The sequence below is a fragment of the Oenanthe melanoleuca genome, chromosome Z (genome assembly GCF_029582105.1).
Source record: "Oenanthe melanoleuca isolate GR-GAL-2019-014 chromosome Z, OMel1.0, whole genome shotgun sequence".
Lineage (NCBI taxonomy): Eukaryota > Metazoa > Chordata > Aves > Passeriformes > Muscicapidae > Oenanthe > Oenanthe melanoleuca.
The window spans coordinates 59,585,440-59,606,003 of record NC_079362.1 but is presented as its reverse complement, the minus strand read 5'-3'; the positions used below and the strand labels follow the sequence as shown (position 1 = coordinate 59,606,003).

General features: G+C 37.1%; 1 protein-coding gene across 2 annotated transcripts in view; it reads right to left on the bottom strand.

The window, feature by feature from the left end:
* The window catches only part of PLPP1 (phospholipid phosphatase 1), a 67,150-nt gene that overhangs the window by 14,719 nt on the left and 31,867 nt on the right, over positions 1–20,564 (bottom strand). The window contains exons 2-3 of one of the 2 annotated variants that reach the window (XM_056513510.1): positions 19,619–19,770; positions 15,940–16,220 (exon numbers count right to left, since the gene is read on the bottom strand). In XM_056513510.1, the coding sequence (XP_056369485.1) occupies positions 15,940–16,220; positions 19,619–19,770 (433 nt within the window). The remainder of the gene's footprint in view (positions 1–15,939; positions 16,221–19,618; positions 19,771–20,564) is intronic. The other variant, XM_056513509.1, reaches the window with a different exon arrangement.

The window sequence follows — 20,564 nt, the reverse complement described above, 5'->3', positions numbered from 1 at the left end:
ACAATTACTTACATTTAGTCACCATCAAGAGGCAGTAGTTAACAACTTATCTAGTAGCTTATATTACATTTGTATATCTTTGTGAAATGTATCATTCACACAGACCCTAATCATTTATCATTGAAGGGCAGGGTGAAAGATAGGAATGCAGTTTTATTAGCCAGCCAACTGCAAAAGATAATACCTCATCTAATATTTGTAGAGATGATTCGTATCTCATTTAAAGTGTCAACGCTGCCTTCAGCTCCTAAAAGCTTTTATCAGGTCCAGACTGAAGGGACTTGACAGTTGACACTGACAGTCCAGGATTCTTTTGGCCAGGACCTCCCCTACACAGCTGGTTTTGTAAGGAGCCACAGCTGTAAAATAAATGCCACACACCTCTTTGAGAAGGCAAAATGAAAATACATTTCTAATTTAGTCATAATCAGGGAGATGAAAGAACTGTACTTAGCACTACTTTTTTCCATTTCATGCACAGAGCCTTGTAACAGTACTGTTTCACAGGTCACCAGCCAGGTCTCAGCCAGCCTTCTGTGCAATTTAACCAGAAGACTCATCCCTCAGCAGTCTGGCATACAAAAACATGGCCAACTTAATAAAGTGTCATAGCTCTGCAGACTGATCTCCATCATATTGAGCAGGTCCCTTGTTTTGGTGCCTCTACCAGGCAGAGAACCTCAGGCCAGGGAAATTCCTGGTCAAGGGAAACATTTCCGCTCTTTGGACTAGGAGTAATGAAGGCAGCTTATCTTGCTGCACGTCAAAGAAACACTACCCACATACCACAAAGAAAGCAATGAAACTGTCTTGTGCACAAGTGAAACTGCAAAACTTCCTGAATTACTTCGCACGTATAACATTTAGAAACTGCATCAGAAAAAGCCTACATTCCAGAGATTTCAGAGTTTTTGGTTTATGGTAATTAAAAATACTGTCAATAGCTTTTGGTTTCAGAGATGTTAACTAAGCAACCTGAAATAAGATGACTCTTGTTTCACCAACTGATATTTTCCAATTAACTTCTTAAAAAGTTTTAAGTTTTTTCTTAAAGAGAAAAAAATTGACTATGTACTAGCTTCAGATGTTTAAAGTTCAAAATGTTCAGATATTGAGATGTTTAAAGTTCAAAACCATTTATATTACCATTACCACAAGCAAAACCCTTAGCTAGATCTCTTTTCCACTCTTGTACTCTAACACTTAAAATTTCTGGGCAAGAGTCCACTCGGAAAACCAGTGCAACAAGCATTTTGAAGAGCCCTGTGCTTCAAACATGTCATCTGAGAACGGAAAGCATGCTGTTCTACAGAAGATACAGAATAAGGAATTCTTGGCTCCTATGACAATATTTTATCCAATAGCTCTGGGGCTATTACTGTTGGCCATAAGATGACATTTCCTACAATTATTGAAAGCCAACTGAAGGAATTCAGAACACTAGTAAGCGATAAAAGGAAAAAATACCATTCTTTAAGTTTGTTTTGGAATTCCTATACTCTTTTAAAAGTGTTCTTGACTACTGGTCTTTTTCATTTCAGAATGTATTAGCCTAAGGTACATTAGGAATGCCTTGTCCCAGGTTGAAGACTACAAATTTTGAATGCATTCTTATCAGGCATAGATAAGTGCACTGTGTATGACTGAAAATACTGTGCTTAGCACATGAAGTATTGCCAGAAATACAACTGGGGCAAAGTACTGATCCAACTTGCACATTGTGCAGTCCCAGTGAAATTTCTCTGGCAATACAGCTATCTCTAGACTTCTTTAAAAAACAGACATTTAAAAAAAAAAGTCTTAAAATCTTTTCAAAACACTAAGACTGATAATGAAAAATTTCCCAACAATTCATCAGCACATAAATAATGTCTTCCCAAAGCCAGGAGAATGTCATACCTATCAGCCAAGCTCTTGCACAGCCCAGGTTTCTTTGTGATCCTACTGCAAGTGCTGGTTTGCCATGAACCAGCAGTAAAATGGTACATACAACTCTCCAAATCCCTACCCTTCACCAGTGAAAGAAAGGCTAACTTGTCCCATCAGATTCCAAAATATACTTTTCAAAATAGTCTTAGAACAATATCCAGTGAAACTGAAGTTTCCAAAACGGCCAATTCTGACATCACCAAATCAATTTTTCACTCCATCAATACCTACCTCACAGATCTCTTTATGTGTCAGGAACAGGCCTTCATTTCAATAGGAAAAGAGTATAAGCTTTAATTACTTCCACTTGGACATTATATTATTCCCAAGTCAGAAGAATGCTTTAAGTAGTAACATAAAACCTTAAAAACATAAAGCTTCAGGTCTCAGTTGAGCTCTAAAATATACTCCTAGTTTCCAGTGTACACAGCAGAGCTTGACATCATAATACCTTAAAACAAGGTAATTTAAGGGCTGTTTTGCTTTCTTGAAACTTAATTTTGCCATGAGTTTCACATGGTTTCCAATAAAGACAAAGAAAAGACAACAGTTCTTGAAAAGGTTGTCATAAGATTGACTAGAATTTATCACTACGGTTTATTATTCAATGTCTGCATTTTTAAAGAATACCTGGAAAAATAATCAAAGTACAAATAATTCCTACAAGAAGCATATCAGCTGAATGAATTTGTTATTTTGCCAGGATTTCTGTAAGATAAGCAAGACTAAGAGAGATTGCCTTGGAGGACTTGACACTGACAACCTTCTATTACTTTCCATGCACAAGGCCAGCTTAGCCTAGGGAGCAGAGACAGCCTGACAGGTTGTTTCTTCAATTAGGAGAAAAATGGAACATAGTACACAGCACATAAAAGAATAATTTGCTTGGACTGTGACTTACAAGAAAGAGCATGTTTTAAGTAGTAAGTTCTGGTTGGCACTATTTTGTAGATTTGTTAAGTGAATTACTGCATACTGGAACTCAGTAAACAAGCTTGATGTCTTCATTTAATGTCTTCACATGAACACCTGACAGTGCAGAAACTTTAAGACAAATGCAGGAATCTGACAGGGAAATTAACAGCCTTGGGAAACACAAGACTAGAGAATAGCTAAACACATATGCAACAGTGGAGAATTAAATGATGAGAAATCAAAGTAAATCGAAGTAGAAAGATATGCCACAAGAAAGGGCATCCTGTGGTGCTACAATAAACCTGGGAGAGGCTGAATGATAAGGAAATCTTCCCAACATAACTACAGAATTGTGGAATGATCTCTTGGAGAAAAACAGAAGACTCAGCAAAATGTTATGCACGCTTCCATATCAAAGCAAATAATACACCCAGCTGGATTAGCCAGCATGTCCTTTCCATCTTTAAGTTCCCTGGATTCTCCCAGGCTGACCTAAAGCTTCCACTGACATTTGTATTTCCCATTCCATGATCTGAAGGGGAATAAATGCCAGAGTGCTGCAGCTCAGCTTGCCTGTGTTGAATAAGCCAATACCTGTGACAAGCAAGCCACATGTTTGTCTGTGAAGTATTCCTAGTATTTCAGCCCATGGTTTCAAGTCCTAGTTCTACACTTAAACACCGCATTCTTTGAAGTCAATCTTCTCTGTATTCAACAAACAACTTGTTTTCCCAAGATCCACTCCTTCCTTCCTTCGTTATGTGGTGGACTTGCACCACTACAACTTGCAAGATCAGTATGGAGTAGAAAGTTTGAGGACCCTGAAATTACTTACATTACTGCAAAGAAAAGCTTAAATAAATACAAAAGCAGTTCACCTACTGAACAATATCAGGGATTACTCAGAATCCCATGTTTCCAATTTCTCCACTTTTTTCCTTCTCTGCCAGTAATTATACTCACACTTCAGTACAAAGCCATACATTTAAACATAGGAAAATGGTGCCAGAGTCTTCCCAATTCAGTAATCCTCATCTGGAAGATTTTATAGACAGTTTTTTCAACATGAGACCTAACATTTAATAGCAAGTATCTTGTGAAATTCCCTAATCATATCTGGGGTGAAGGGTGGATCCACTCAGCTCTGCTTTATGCAGTGGCAGATAGTGAGGAAACTGCTAATGCTGACATGTAATACACATTATTTAATACCATGACCATGTTTTTGTCGACTTTCCACTTTTGTCCTTTTGCAGTCTATCACAGACAGTTAAATTTCCCTGCTTATCTTACTGACATGAACCCAATCTAACAGGTTCAAAGAAGATATAGGTGCTTATTAGTTTCTAACCACCTTCCTAAGCACTACCTTTGAAACAAACACTGCAGACTGTGCAAGAAACAGGAGTATAAAGTAACATTTTCCCAAGCTCAGGATCAACAGCAAGTAGTTTTAATCTAGCAGTTGTCTACACTGCTAGATTGACCACATTCCACAGTTGCTTTAAAGCTTCTTCTGGCATGATTTGATGGGTGTTTGTTTCTTTACTCTCTGGGAATTGAAGAAATTAACTGATGATACATTCAGATATGCAGATATTCAGTAAATTCTATTTAAACAAAAGTATTACACACTGATGGAATAACCTAACAGAACAATGACTACCTAAGCTAGCTTTTTTGCATCTGACAGTTTATATCAGCAGCTACCAGAGGAATAAACTTGATTGCAAAATAACCAGTACTGAAAAAAAAAAAAAAAAAAAAAAAAAATCATACTCTTACTGGTTTGTTTTTTTCCTTTTAAAATAAGCAGCAGTCAATCTGCATGTGGAAATTCTAAATTTTTTTTATTTTTTACCAAGGGAGCAAGCAGTTACCAACTCCTGTCATTCGTGCCACACAAAAACATGTACATTCTGAGCTTTCAATATTCTAAAGTTCAACAAAATTTCATGCTGCAATTTCCTCATGCACATTGCAAAACCATTACAAAAGTTATCTTTCATCAGTTTTGATTTTATCATTCCATTTAACTCAATGCACAAAAGGAAAGTTTAACTTTGCACTACATTTCCAGGAAGCCTCCTCCTATAGGGAAGAAAATAAAAATTAGGACTTTGTTTACTTATCTTCTTAGTAATTCCATCTCAGGAAAAAGCTAACAATGAAAACAGCAGCAAGGGGTACTCAAACCAACATTTCTAAAGACTAATAGTTTGCTCTCACATGCACCAGATTACAAGCTCTTGTTCCATTTATTATGTCTGCATAACTTATCCACATAATACTTTTTTGATTGGCAGTAGTGATATTTTACATAAAGGGAACAAATACAGAAAATTATAATCTCTATTAAATCAGGGATTTATTGTTACTCCTTCTTTAAGGAACAGCTTTGGGCAAGAAGTGCTTGGCAATTATGCAGAACACATCCTTCACAGCAGATTCTTGTAATCTTCAAAGGGCAAAAGGAAAGGAGGCAGTGGGGAAACAGTTAAGGGGATACCTGTTCCTGCAGTACTATTTGGCTGACACAGTTGCACACACCCAAAGTTTTAACTCATCATCCTGTTACTTTAGATAAAAGTTCTGCAAACCAGTGAAATTGTGTGAATGAGAAGATGATGCATCTACCTGCTTGGTTGGCCACATCCAGCTTCCAAATAATTTTCAGGATGCACTGAACACAGACACATATTTTAATTTCCAATTACCTTAACCAAGATAAACTACTGAAATAGATTTCAAGCTCAGCTTTGTCTGAAAACTGTTAAAAGGGGGAAAAGCTTTTGTTTCAGTCATGAAAATGAACGTTACCTATCACAATTCAAAAGGTCCAGTTCATACTAGAGCAAAAGAGATGTAAGATCAGAAACAAGATCTAAATTGCAGAACTGCATCTCAGTTGATTAGAGATGTTCATCTTTCAGATTCAATTCTCCCTACCAGCAGTCAGTTTCTTTGCAAAGGCAGCTCCTTTAGCTCCCAGATCAAGTACAGCCTCATTTCAACATGCACTGCCAGCCCAGAAGCTTCTAAGGCTTAATACTGAAAGGCTTTTATTCACTACCATCACTCATTTTTCCTTCCATGTAAAATGATGTGTAGTTACCCTGACTAGGCTCCACTTCTCAAATGTGATTAATAACTTCACTAGTACTGTAAATGCTCCCAAACCAGCCAGGTTATATCTTGAATAATAGTAATGGCATAAGGGTGAAAGCAGTGTTTAAGGAAAAAGCTGCACCATCTGAATAGTAGTACAAGTGTGCCCTTCCATTCCTTTCAAATGCCTTGGTACCCAAGCTGCTTCAGTTGTTTTCTGTGTTGTTTTGTTTGGTTTTTTGCATGTATGTTTTCAGAAATGAAAACTAGTAAATTAGCCTCAGATGAAAAGTCCTACACATAGAAATTTCAGTAATGCAGAGCACTTCACAGGTTGAAAGCTCCATAAAAGAAATAATCAGTGCTATACACACACCAGTATTCCCCTAGTAAATACATAGTAAGTCTCTGGCACATCAGAAATTTTTGATTCATGATGCTGATGGAAACTGCCAGATGAGAAGCAATCCATTTAGTTATGCTTGTATCATTAAATGCAGTTTGGTTTTCAACAAAGCTTTAAGAAGCTTCAAAACAGTATTGGTGCATTTTATAAAAGCCAAGTAATTTTAATGCAAAATAGTTCTTCACTATAGAAACACTCCTGGGTGCTGATAGGCAGGGAGACAAGAAATACAGAGAGGGATAGACAGGTTATTTAATAGAGATGGGTTAACCTAAAGTGAATGTTCAGACTCTTAAGTTTAAAAATTCCAGAGCAAACCAGTTGCCATCTAATAAAAGGAAAACAAAAGCATTCATTTAAATTGAAGTAAATTATGCATAAGCCTTGGAAGTTGTGTAAAAGTTTTTTAGGTTTTTAGTTGTTATTTTTTGTTTTAACACAATTACAGTTTTGAAGAGATACACAGAACAAACAACATAAGAGTTTCAAAAGTTTGGTTGAACTTCAGACAGTCATATGGGTTAGTCCCGCAGTGATATCAGCCATCTGGCAGGGGTGTCCTGCTACTGAGAACTGCTCAGTGACTTAACTGCACTCACAGCTCATGCAGGGCTACAACCAGAGAAGGAGCTATGAACAAAGCTGACAAATTCCTGGCAAACAATTGGTAAAGAGCACCAGCTTGGTAATTGTGTTGAAATAAACTACCAATGTCAAAATAGTAAGTTCTAATTTCCTAAAAACTTCCTTTTAAGATTACATTTTGAGTTTGCAATGGAGACTACACACAGCCTGTTTTGAGCACAGAATGGGAGCAGTACATCAACTGAAGAAGGGAACTATTTTTTCTTTAGACATCTGAGTTGCAATATGAATCTGTACTTAAGCAATACAATTATAATTTTAAACCTTGGCAACTGCGTTATCTGTTATCACAAACAGAAAACCCAAAGACTGAAATTAGAGAACTACAAACATTCACAGTTGAGTTTAACGTAAAAGGAAGGGTTTCACATACATACACATCCTTGCTAGCTGTGCAAGTCTGCTTTTGGGGGCCAACAAAGCTCAGACTGCACAGAGTGCCTCTGAAGTAGCAGCCTTTTACAATATGGTATAATATTTACCACTTCAGGTTCAAAGGTTCAATTTCTATGTATGTGCTTAACGAGCTGCCAAATAATCCAGGAAGGGGAGTTTCCTGATCTGCTTTGTCAGGAGGTTTTCAGTGTTGCTCCCAACCAAGAACTCTGAACATTTAGGTCCCACCCCAATATCCATACTCAGTAAAAAGAGCTAAAAAAAGTAATATCTAACAGAAATATCTAGAAGTTAGTGATTGTATAATTGTGACAAACTTGCACTGCTCAGCTAAAATACTTTCAAGAAAAAAGTGTAGTAAACTCAGGAAGCCTAAACAGATAAAGGAGCCCTTCAGCACATACCCAGGACAATTATACATAGGAAAAAAAATTACATTGTACAAGATACAAGCTGTACTGCAAACTGCAATCAAATTTAGCATCATTAGAAGAAAAGGTCTATGTGAATATGCTGGCATTCAGCTCATTTTCTGCATATTCATACCATGCTTTGTTCCTCCTTCATTGTAACCTGTCCCATTAGCGGAAAAGGTGGATTTTTGGGAACAATAAATTATTTTGTTCTAACTTCATTCTAAAGCTCTGAAATATTAAAGAATTCTCAGAATTGGTTAACAATAGGATTCAAACTTCAGCTACAAAAGGTCTTAAAAACAAATTCCTTATAATATATACTAGAGAAGATAATTACAGCAACCACTTTAGGTGCATCCACTGCCAGTATTCATTTGCAGATCACCCACACTACTGCTATGCACAAGAACAGAGGTTAACCAAAACAGGATAAGTATGAACACAAGTACTGCATGCACACATTATTAACTACTCAGTCAGAAACTTGCCATCATACATAAAACTTTTTGCTTAAAGGGTTAGTCTCTCAAAGGACTGTTTAGACATTTATTTTCACATCCTTCACTAGAAAAGAGCTGGACCCTTACTTCCCACTTCCAGCTTTGCGGTATATTGACTGAGGAAGAACACGTTATGCTTACAGCCTCCCATCTGCCATTGTTCCATGTCTAAGAGCAGGATACTTAAGCACCTTATACTCATGGAATAAAAAGGCTGCTTGGTTTACATGATGAGTACAGATCCCTGCTAAATGTGTATAATTGCCTTGTTTTCTCCATTTTAAAGAACATGAAATAATTGTGGGGTGACATGTCTGCTACATGCATCTTGTTCTAATGAATACCGCTCCCTCTACTTTCAGAAAAAGAAACGTGAATTGTCTCCTTGTACAACACTGAAACTGCACTGTTACGGAAGTAGTATCAATATATCAGCTCCAAAATGTGAAATAAGGTTTGGAATTGCATTCCTGAAGACTAAGTTTTATTATATTTTTTAAAAACCCCAAAAGCTGGACCTAGCAATTACCCAGGTTTGAATTTCAATCCAGATTCTTCAGCTGCAGTCGAAAAGGACAATAAAATTCCATCACAAAGGGACATCTGGCATTTATAAGATCCAGATCTTATACAAGAATGTAACAAATAGTCCTCATATTTGCATCTCAAAAGAAGAACCAAAACAAGCTAGGAAAACCTCAACAGTAGATGTTTTAAGAGACAGGGATGCCTCCAAACATGCGCCTTAAATGAGAGCTCAACAAATAAACTTCAGAGTAAAAGTTAGTGAATTGAAGGTTTCAAGAAATTAAACCATATGTTGACCCTTCTCCTTTTAACTCACCATAAGGTATATCAAGAGAGGCACAAAAACAAAATGCAAATGCTTTAAGGAAGGTCAGTGATTAGAAAGATCTTTTCCACCCTCCCAGGTCTTCATGCTTAGTGGCAAAGTTCAGAGAAGAGAGGTACTATCCACCACAGGACCTTACCACAATTACTGACAAATGAGACAACGCATCCAGTGGTGCTAAAGAAGGCAGATGATGCCATGATGAGGCTGTCCAGATGCCTCTAAAAAGCCATGTGAGGGAGCCAGCATGTCCCTTAGACGGTTAAAAAAATGGATGAGTATTCACAGGGCTTTATCAAAACTCCACAGCTACCTCCACATTAATATTTCACCCATTCCTACCAGTCACTGTAACAAGATCTCCACAGTCTTCAAGATGATGTGGACATTAAAAATAATGGGGGGAAGGTAACTCAAAAGGTATACTCAAAAGGGTAGAAAATCCTCTTTTAGGAGAAGCAAGAGAATCTAGCATATTTATTTTCTGGAATAATTTAAACTTTTTTTTTTGAGACATTTTTTAAAGTTGTTTTTTAAAAATAGTTATTGCTATCATTGATATTAAATTTATATAAAAATGCATATTTCACATTAATCCAAAACTGTGAAGAATAACTTTATTACCCAACTGCCATTCTTAAACTTGTATCCACTAAGTGAAGTTGTGAGTTAGTCTGTTTCAGAGACTGATATACCCACTATGGTACAACAGAAAACCAGGTACAGTGAACATGCAAGAGAGGAACATGCTAAATAAATGCCTTTTGCTTTCAAGTGATTTAAGTTCAACACAGCATTAGCAAATCTGTGTTTCTCATTCCTTACTGAATACAGACATTATAAACTTACTTTTCTCGTGCATTATTCCTGCAGGAAATTATTTTCAAACAAGAAAATTAAAAGAAGTATGTTTTAAATCTTTGAAGTTCTAGGGAGGCATCATTTGCCTGAACAATAACTAGTACATTACACTCTAGTATATTATCATCCCTGTGAAATCATTCAGCAGACACTGAATAGGAATACAGCATACTTCATGCCACAACACTTATTTTTAACATTTTGTGGATAAAATATAAGTTAAAATAGTATCAGATTCAATACACCTGACATTTATATGAAGCTCTAATGTGCAGTTTGTGCTGCCAAGTTTATAAAATTATATATATTTATACACACTCACCGAAGTGACAGCCCAATCCTAAATTAAGTTCTAAAAATACTGTGTGCTCTATATAGCACCTGCTACATTGTTTGAGAATTAATTAAAACTAATTCAAAGATTCTTTCAATCACACAAAACTTGTCAATAACAGAAATCTGGTTTGGGGGTTCTTCTTTGTAGAGTTTTTGTTCAATTTTGACTCTTTTTGCTGGGGAGGCTTAGGGAGTTTTGTTTGGTTTTGTTTTAATTTTTGTTTCATGTAGAAAGAACTTAATAAAACTGGAGAGAAACCCCTACAATCATTACTAAGCTCCCACCTGCCTCAAAAAAGTCCTGACAGAACCTTTATTTAAATCACATTTACTCTTTTTGAGTTTAAATTTTACAACCAAGAGGAAATACTCATTTTTTGCTTAAGAAGACAACTAACACTGACCTTTACCAGGCTCAGGTTCATCTGGTCAAGTGTGTCTCCTGGTTCCAGATCCTACTTCTAGAGATTACAAATGCTCATCTACGCAAAGGTAACCAATGTTAAATTAGCAACTCCTGATTGCCAAAATGAGTTGAGAGCTCAGCTAACATTGCCACACCATGGTTCAGTACATCCCTAGGATAGATTTAGAAGGCACACTATCACTTGAGACCTTGAAGCACAATATATCTCAGCTTAAATAAATACCTTATAAAGTTGTCTTGTTTCCCCCCTGCCAGATGCTAAAAAAAGAGATCTATTCCAGAGCAATCGAGTTTTCACATACTAGAGGAAAGAGCAGCTCTTGATGTTCTCCTTTGTTACTCTCCTAGACTCTCAGGCCTCACTGTTTATACACTAATTTCAGACAACCAGCAACTTCAGCAAAGTATACTCACCAAAGCAACACTGATATATTAATTCAGAGCTGCTGCTGAAAAACTGTGGTTGTTGTTCAGTCTTTCAGATGCAGGAAAGCTAAAAAGAGAATGTATGAACAATCTGCCATGGACTGGTTAAAGCAGGCAGGTTTGGGAAATATACCTTAGCTACCAAAAATGAACAGAGAAGCCATCACGTGTCTATCTGCCTACTTCTCCTTGAGGAATTTGAGTATTTTGCCAATCCACTCAAAGCCAGAAGAAAAGGAAGATGAGCAAAAATGGAAGCTGCAAAAGCCAAAATGTTTAGAGATTAGTGAACGCTGCTCACACACACCCCCACTTTATCAGGGTTATAGCCTGGCACACCTCCCTTTTTTACTGAGCCCTGAGTAGCCTATTTGAAAGGGAATACAGCCAACTGACTAGTCATTATCTTTATAGGGCTAAGGAAAGTACCCTAAAGGCAATTCAGCAGCATTAAAGTATATACCAGTACACTTAAAAGTGACATGCTAATTGCAAGCACCAGTGACAAGAGAACACCATGACTTCAATCTCTCCTCATTCACAGACACTAAAACTTGTGCTTCTATATCAAATTTACTTTTCTGTAACTAAAACAGAAAGGCACCTTTACTGAGTCATTACTCTTAATATTTATTTAGAGGGAATACTACATGGCTCTACACAAAACAGCGGACATCAAACCTAGCAACCTCCATAAAAGCTTGAGATGGCACTTCTGTACAAGTCATTCACCTCAGGAAAGTGCCAAGGGGTAGCTCATTGCAAGCTTCTGTGTCTAGCCTAAATTAAATGCCAAACACTGCCTGAAGGAAGGACTGCCTTACAAAGAAGCACAAAAAAGTACATGTTAAACATTAACTAGGATTTTTTAATATAACCAGTGATTTTCATGCCTACTTTAGAGATCTTAAAGTGCTACAAGCTTGGATGTATATGTTCCAACTCTTACATTCATCTTTCAACAAATACAAGTAAGATTTACTAAGAGCACCACTGTGTTTGTGATCCTCTGCTTTGTTGAGCCAGCAGCAGTAATCAAAGTGCATACATATTATAAAAGTTGTCAAGGAGAATCTATGGTATTTAAACCTGAAAAGGACTGCTTTCAGCATGATGCACAGCAAACAAGATGCTTCAGTCAGCAAGAATTGTCTTATTAACCTCAGTTTAGAAAGTGAAACTGTTATAAATACCTATATAGCTGTTAGCTTTTGCTATTATGTACTGGCTTTTGCAAATTATTATTAATGATTTTGATACAGTACAGTTTGCAATCATTTTTAACTACTGTTGATATAGTACAATTTGTCAGATTTTTTGGCCAATGCCCTAGAACCTGTGTAGATTGTATTCTCAGAACATCATTTATAGATGATATTTTAATTTGTAAATGGTGTATTAAACCTATATTATAGTTTTAGCTTTTGCAAAATGTTAACTTTTATAGAAGCAGCTACAGTTGTGAAATAATAACTAATACTTTTATTTTTGTAACTGACTGACAATATGAAAATAACTCAGATATATTTGTAAAAGAGCTAATGTTGATTTAAAGTCCTGGTGGAAATAGCTAAAACCATCTGAATGGTCAGAAAACATTTGAGGAATGGATGTGATAAGGACTCCTGCCATTGCCCCTTTGACTATCAATAACTGTTACCTGCTGAAGCCATGGAACAGGGGGCTATTGTGAGAAGTGACACACGACTCTCAAAAAGACAATGCACATTACTGCACATACTCTAAAAAAGGCAGGTTGGGGTCAAACCATGTTGAAGAATTCCCAGAACATGCAAATTAGTTCAAAGAAATGTCTGAATATGTATAATTTTTATAAATGTACGTTTGACCAATGCAATGGAAAAAGTATATAAGAAGAGTTATGATTAACTGGTGTGCCTCTAGCTACAGGTACACATCCAGCACTGTTCACTGTTCCTTTTATCCTTTATTAAACCTTTAAAGAATTTTAAAGGGTGAGCCTTTTTTCCCCACAGAAACCTTACTGAAACTAACCATAGCTCATGGGTATTTTACTCTTTTAGATAATCAATCCTAAAATCCATTGGTTTCTATTCCTGATAAAGCAACCATGTATTGTAATACTGTTGTTGCCACTGAACAATAAAAACAAATTACTTTTTTTTCTCTCATGCCCCCATGTTATAACATAGTAGACATATGCAAAGAGTTGGAAACACTGGATTTACATAAAACAGTACTGGAACATAATAAGCAATACGTTTGCCTAAAACCTATAAAATCTATGGGCTTCCAGAAACACAGGCGGTTTTCTTGAGGTTAGTCTTCTAGAAGGTCCTGCAAGTGGTATTTTGAACACACTCTGAACCCAACTTACACATCCCAATACAATAAAGAAAGCTCCTTACTCTTTAATCTTCATGTGTGAAAAAATAAACTATTTCAAATGTTTCTTCTTTCAGTTTTGCTGTTAAGGAGGAAATGGAAACACTGATTGATTATCTAATTTCTGTTCCAATTCCAAAGCATACTTTAGAAGCTTCCATCTTACACCCACCTCTTCAACACACATCACTTATTCTACTTCAGAACAAGAAGTCTGATCTACTCAAGGATGCTCCATATCAAAACTATTTTATACTTTTAATTAGTAAAAAATTAGTAAGAAGAATTAGTAATTAGAAGGGAGGAGATAACTAATCAGAAAATACAGTATGAATGATGGAAGCACACAACTGATTTTTACACTTTTCTCATTGTTTTCCGTGAAATATTAGATTTGTCTTTTTGACTGTACAATCAAGCATGAATCTTTAAAAACATTCAAATACAAGCTCAAGTTTTACTACTATAGAGGAATAATAGGTTCAATTCAGAACATATGATTTTGTATGCAATGCTGTGATTGCCCAGTTTTCATTCTTCATCTGCATTTCTACTTGCCCATTTAATCGACGCAAATGAAAATAGCTGGCACTAGATGTACCACTAGTAATTTTTTCAACTGTTACAGAAATTAATCTCTGGGTTACAGTCTGAGAGACTTCTGACTTCTTCCAGCTTCCTTCTTGCAGCTCCCTGCAATCCACCTCTCTCCTCTTAGTGGGCTATTAACTGAAAGGTTAATGCCCTTGGGCACTTGGCCTCTGTGTGGGCACATGACCCAAGATCATCACAAACCCTGAAAGATTTACTGGATCACTGCATCCAGGTCATACACCTCTACAGGGCAATGTCCCACTTTAATCTATACTACCCTTCTCTGACCACTTGGTAACTTTTTGTTTACAGCTCCCTGCGCATGCAAAAGTCTCATCTGATAGCAGAAGCCCCACAAGCAAGCACCTGCTCATGTGAGCACCTCAAGGCAAGCTCTGGCCAAACAGGAGAGCCCTCTGGCATCACTCCATAGGGGAAACAGTAGCAGCAGAAAAGGGGAACATAACAGTAGCCGGAAATACAGACCTCATAGCTGATCAGTTAAAAGATGACAAAAAACACCTTGCTTCCAACATAAAAGTTTGAGATGTCAAAACACAGGGAAGAATACAAGGTAAATGATCACTATGTCATTGTTCCCCCATTCTCTTCTCATATACAAAAAAAATCAATTTTTTTGTTTAAGCATAAACTAACTTTTGTTTTTCACCATCCCCAAAACCCAGAAAGACTATTTCAGGACCATTTCAGTCATCACAACCAATTCAAATTTTTTCCACACCCCTTTTTACATAAGAAGTATTTTTAAACTCATGAAGAAGTTAAACTAAAGATTTGGAGCTGGCTGGCACTGGCTCTGAGGGACACAGCAGCTTCTCAAAGCCAACCCTGTATCCCCTGCCACAGGTACCCCATGTACTATTCTACTGTCTACCCATGCACGTGCTCCACTACCACCAACAACCATTCACATTTCATCAACATTCTCCTATGGCTACTGAAAAATACCATCCATGCTACTGGAAAATTATAGGGAACACATGCCAGAAGACGAAAGGAGCACACAGCACAATGAGCAAAACTATGCACATCTACTTAAAAACTACTCTGAGAGAGAAGTTCTAACTAAGATAGTATATGGAACTTCTGGAAAAAGAAGTATCTGTAAGAGTAAGGTCACAGAAAGCTCAAGAAATTCAAATTATTCTGAACATACTTCTAACATTTCCAGTAGCACTTGAACACTGACTTTATAGCACAGCGACTACAGTTTGAAGTGTCAGAGCATTATTCTTGTTTCCACAGTATCTTGCTGCAACTGAACTAGCAGATTAGTATCCAAGATTTAAAAATTATTAATAATGAGAAAAATTAATAGAGTGATTTTAATAGTCCTACATATATTTATATGGATGTGCAGTTTTTATTTGCTTTCAGTCCATAACTAAAACATTTCCTTTGCTATTCTACATCCAATTTCTAAGGTAGATTTCAAATTCTTCTCTTCATTGGGATGCAAACATTTTAGAAACACAAATAAAAACTAATTGAAACTGAAAAAAAGACAATCACTCATAAACAGAAACAAACATACAATTAGGCATTTATCTATACATTAATAAAACAAGCTTCCACAAATAAAAAAAAATCCCAAGGTCTAGACAGGGTTTAATGTTTAAAATTCACTACAATAAATTTATTCTAGGAGAAGCACAAAAACTGCTGCAGCACTACCAAATCGTTGCCCCAGGTCAACAAACACGTCACACAACCAGGTATGCAAGGCCAGTCAGACTCACCTTCCCTCATTGATTTTTGCTTTGTCCCCATGGCAGGTGAAGTTCTCGATGTAGCCCAGGCTGCAGTTTATCCGCGTCCAGTCAGGCTGGCACACAGCAATGAAGTGAGGACGCAGTCTACCTATGGAGTACTTGGCAATGTCTGTCAACGACTGGCTAGCAGCTGCCCCAAAAATGAAGGTCCCAATGGCTTTGTAAATAGTGGCTATGTAGTTATTTCTGACAAACGAATTTGAGTGCAAATTATTATAAAAGACCGAGAGAGTCTCTCCTAGGATTATCTGAAAGAGAAATAAGGACAAGTTAAAAACAATTACTTTAAAAAAAAAGTATTATGCTATTCTTGTTAATACTCACACATACAGTTTCAGAAATTATTTTTTTATAAACATTAAGCTACAAATTTAAGTTTTCCAAGAGTCAGCAGTAACTATGTCCAAACTATAAATACTTTCACAGAGAAGTGAAACACCTTTTTATTTTACCCCACCTCATGTTGAACTTAATCATATTATTTTCAGAATACTTATTAAAACAAAGCCTTCTCAGAATAACACTTAACCATATGACTTGGCATGGCCCTAATTAGAAACATTTTCTCCTGTATAACTTCATTTTACATTGAGTCTTCTTCAACTAACTTCTGAGTAAAATTTTTCAAAGCTTGTTAGATTTTTCATGAAACCAGAAACCGTTCTGAAGGGTTGAGACTTTATATCCAGAACTGAAAGGCCAGATGTTTCAACAAAGAAATTTCCTATTCCTCATGCAAATTAAATCCTTTGGGGAGAAAAGAAAACTAATGGGAGTAGGGAAAGACAGGTGTTACTGAGTAGATGTGTGTAGGTTTTTCACCCTACATGTCCAAGATACATATATCAAGTGTTGACAAGAAAGCGGATCTAATTTAGTTTTCTTGCAACTTTATCTTTTGAAAGTAAGTTTTTCCTTTGCCAACTTCACTCCAGATAATCTGGATATTGAACCAGACAGTCCCATTCAGTATAGAAAAGATCAATTCATACAGTTGATCAGATGTGTGGGGGACTGGATGCGTAAAGTTACCTTGAAAAATCATATAAAGATGAAAATTGTGGGTAAGTCTTTACTTGAGAATGCCAGGTCCCGGATCCCAGCAAACCAGAGCTTTGGTGAATGAAGCCATTACTTAGACACTGCCACCCGAGCACACAGAGTGACAGCTTGTCAGAGGCTTTGAACATGAAGGCAAACAGACAATACTGTCAGATGTGTGACACTGAAGTTTTACATCCTCTAACTCACCCAAATATGGACTGAAGCAGAGAAACATCAGAACATGGACTAAAGCTGAAAAAGTTTTCAGTAAAGTACATAGACACCTAATCCAGAAAGTTACCTCTTAAGGAAGATGGCTGAGCACAAATAGCCATGACAGGTAAATAGTGAATCCCTTTCAAATAACATTGCTGCAAGAAAGTCACTTATTTCAAGTAACAAAAAATTAGTTGATGTCAGTGCAATTACTACATTGGACAGACATTAAAAAATATTAATCTTCAATAATCTGACTAAGCATTGAGTAAAGGACACCAATATTTGCTTTTACCGTCTGACTATGAAGCAATCTTGACAGAAAAGCCTGATTTCACAACTAAAAGATAGTCCCTGATGCTGCAAAAGAAGCTTTGTTAGCTAAATATTCCCACTCAAATGGAGTTTGGATTAATTCAAAGGGAATACATCCATTAAAAAACTATGTTCAGTGGAGCCTTTTCTGACTCAGAAGTCCCTGAGCTGTAAATGGCTGGTAGCCCAGTACTGTGGGCAACGCATCAATCTTTCCATGCTCTATTCTGTTCATCCTCCCTCAGCTGTTTTAACTGCTCTAGAAATGAGATAAGCTACATGGGCTTGTGACCAAGCACTGATGCTCTCAAGTAATACTGACTACCCAGCTGGTATTGTTACTATCCAAAGGTAATAACAGCGTATTTAAAAAAAAAAAAAAGTCTTATCTTAAAGGCAGGATCTTCAGCCAGTCTGTCAGTTAACAGAACATACGAACTGTCCCTCCACCAAAAACTTCATCTGCTTCAGAAGCATTTCTGTAAGTTTTTGAAGCAGCTTTTCCAAGAAGAGTGAAACCAGGCAAGTCACAGTTTCAATTCTCAGAATATATTTCTTAACTTGCAAAAAAAATTCCACCCAAGAGCAAATATGACTTGCAAGGTGACCTTTATACTGGAACCTTGATAAAAATCCGTGCAATCTCTATGCAAGGCAGAGTTAGATTATCATAATATCCCTCCTGAATTAAACCCATTAGCCCAGAGAAACAGCTGGTCAGTACTGAGGATTACATTTAGCTGTGCCTTTTCACTTTTGGCTCCTAAATATACTTGGATAAATATTTATATGCCTAAAAATCTTATTTGGCATAAGAAAGTTTTAACTCTCTTCAAAGTGTGGCTCTGATGCATTTGAATGCCACCCAACAGAACCATCAGTGGAGACTGAAGCTTTTTAGTGCATCTGGACAGAGATCTTGAGGCCCCCATTGAAAGGCCATTGTAGGAACTGCAGTGCAGTCCCATCAGACTTAGGACATGAAACAGTTAACTGAAGAGGTCCAACTGTCCCCTCTGCTCATGAGGACATGTCCCAGCTACTTTTTGCCCCCATACTGGTATTCTTCCAAGAGCCCTTTGCACTCCAAGTAGTCAAGAAAAGCTGCTGTTTTCTGCCAGGCTAAGGAATTTCACCAGCTGATCCTGGCTCAGACAAGCCACAAGAGGTGGTAATAGACAGGACCTCAACTTTTGTCCATAATAAGGATGTTACATATGTAAGCTATTAGATTAGCTCATCTGACAGCATATAATTAAATATTAGGGACAGTCACTATATGCTTGAGGCAGTTCAGCTGAGCTAGGAGCTGTGGTCAGAGAGAGATCCCAAACTGGTTTTCACAGAGAATCTGTCCAGCTCACTGATCTGGTGTGAAGAAGAGGAAAGAAGAAAAGTACCCTCTGTTCAGCCAGGTTAGGTGCAGTATAAAAGCAGACCCCTGCAGTAATTTAAATACAAATGGGCCTAGAGTTTTATCCTGACCTCCAATGAAAAACTCCACACCTAATTATCCTTTTTATTCTATTTATGCTTTTGATAACAGCTGAGTAGAAGCCACAATCTTGCTCTTAAATAGGCTAGTGTCTGTTGCTACACTTCTGCACACAGAAGTATTCCCAAAGACTTTATTGCAGATAAAAAACATTGACTTAATAGATCATGCACACTGATATTCTGAAAGTAGCAGGTCCTAAAATAAAAAGGTTTGTGACAGTCACAACACATTAGTGTTATTTTTAACAACTACGGTAAGAAGTTCTAATCTCTCAGATTATAGAACTAAGACACCATAATTTTAAGGTTCTAAGGTATTCTTTTTCTGTAGTTTATGTAATTCCTGTATTATTTTTCTATAATTCTAGCTGTTTGACTTCAGATAAAGAAAACCTTTTAGTTATTCTTGCCAGATCACCATTTCTATTGCTTTAGTACCTGGCCTAAAGAAATTATTTTAAGGTTGAGAAATCTTACAGAATACAGTTTTATAAATCTGTATTAACAGATTACCCCTCCTCCCTCTTCCCCACCCCCACTGAAATCAAAAGCAATGAAGAAAAGTTTAACTTACAACAATTACACTGAAAGGAATAATTATTCCTGCTAACAATTTATAAGAAATGGTGTCCTCTTTGTATGGATACCGGATGGATTCATCACTACAGAAAACGCCTCTCTGGAAGGGGGTACGTCGTGAACTGAGAATTGCAAAAGGCAAGCCAGCTGGCAAAAAGGAATACAAAATATATTACAAAACCAAAACAAACTGGCGATGATCATACCCCCGCATTTCCAAAGAGAAGTGCATAAATAGGAATGGGCATGCAGGAAGTTAGAAGGTTATGCACTTCCCTTGGCCAATGACTACTGCCTTGACTTTGTAGCTTCCAGGAAGGATTGTTGAATGAAGGAGAGAGGGCAGGATTCCTCTCACCTTCTTGTTTGTGGCACTTCAAGTGTGGAAGCATACCGAAACCATGACTGAGTGAATAGTTCAGTGACAACCACTGAGGTGCTCAATCTGCTGCTGCTGGTACAATTATCAAATATTTCTTTATATTCCAGTGAGCAACAGTTGCCCCTGTACACCTTCTCTGGACAGCTTAACAAGTCAGAAGAGCATAAATCGAATTTCATGAAAGCGGAAAAGGAGGTGCTTTTCAGGGAGCGCAAGTGCAGAGGGAGTTTTTGGGAATATGGAGAAAAGGAAATTACACATGCACGCGATGCCCTCACTTCCTCACACTGGATATCTTCCTAGAACTACATGGTCACTGCACAAGCCCAAGAGCCTCAAGGCTATTCCCACCTCTTCCACCAAAGAAGATGCCTTTGGTTCAGTCTAATACCTACAGGACACAATACTGAGGTGCATAATGCTGCACACTACTGCACATCAAGGTACCACAACACAAACCAGAACTAGTCATTTGAACAGCAAAGGTTTTAAAAAAAACTCCTCAAAATAGAATAACAAACTAAGAGAACCCCGTTTCTAAATCCCGTTCCTCTATCTT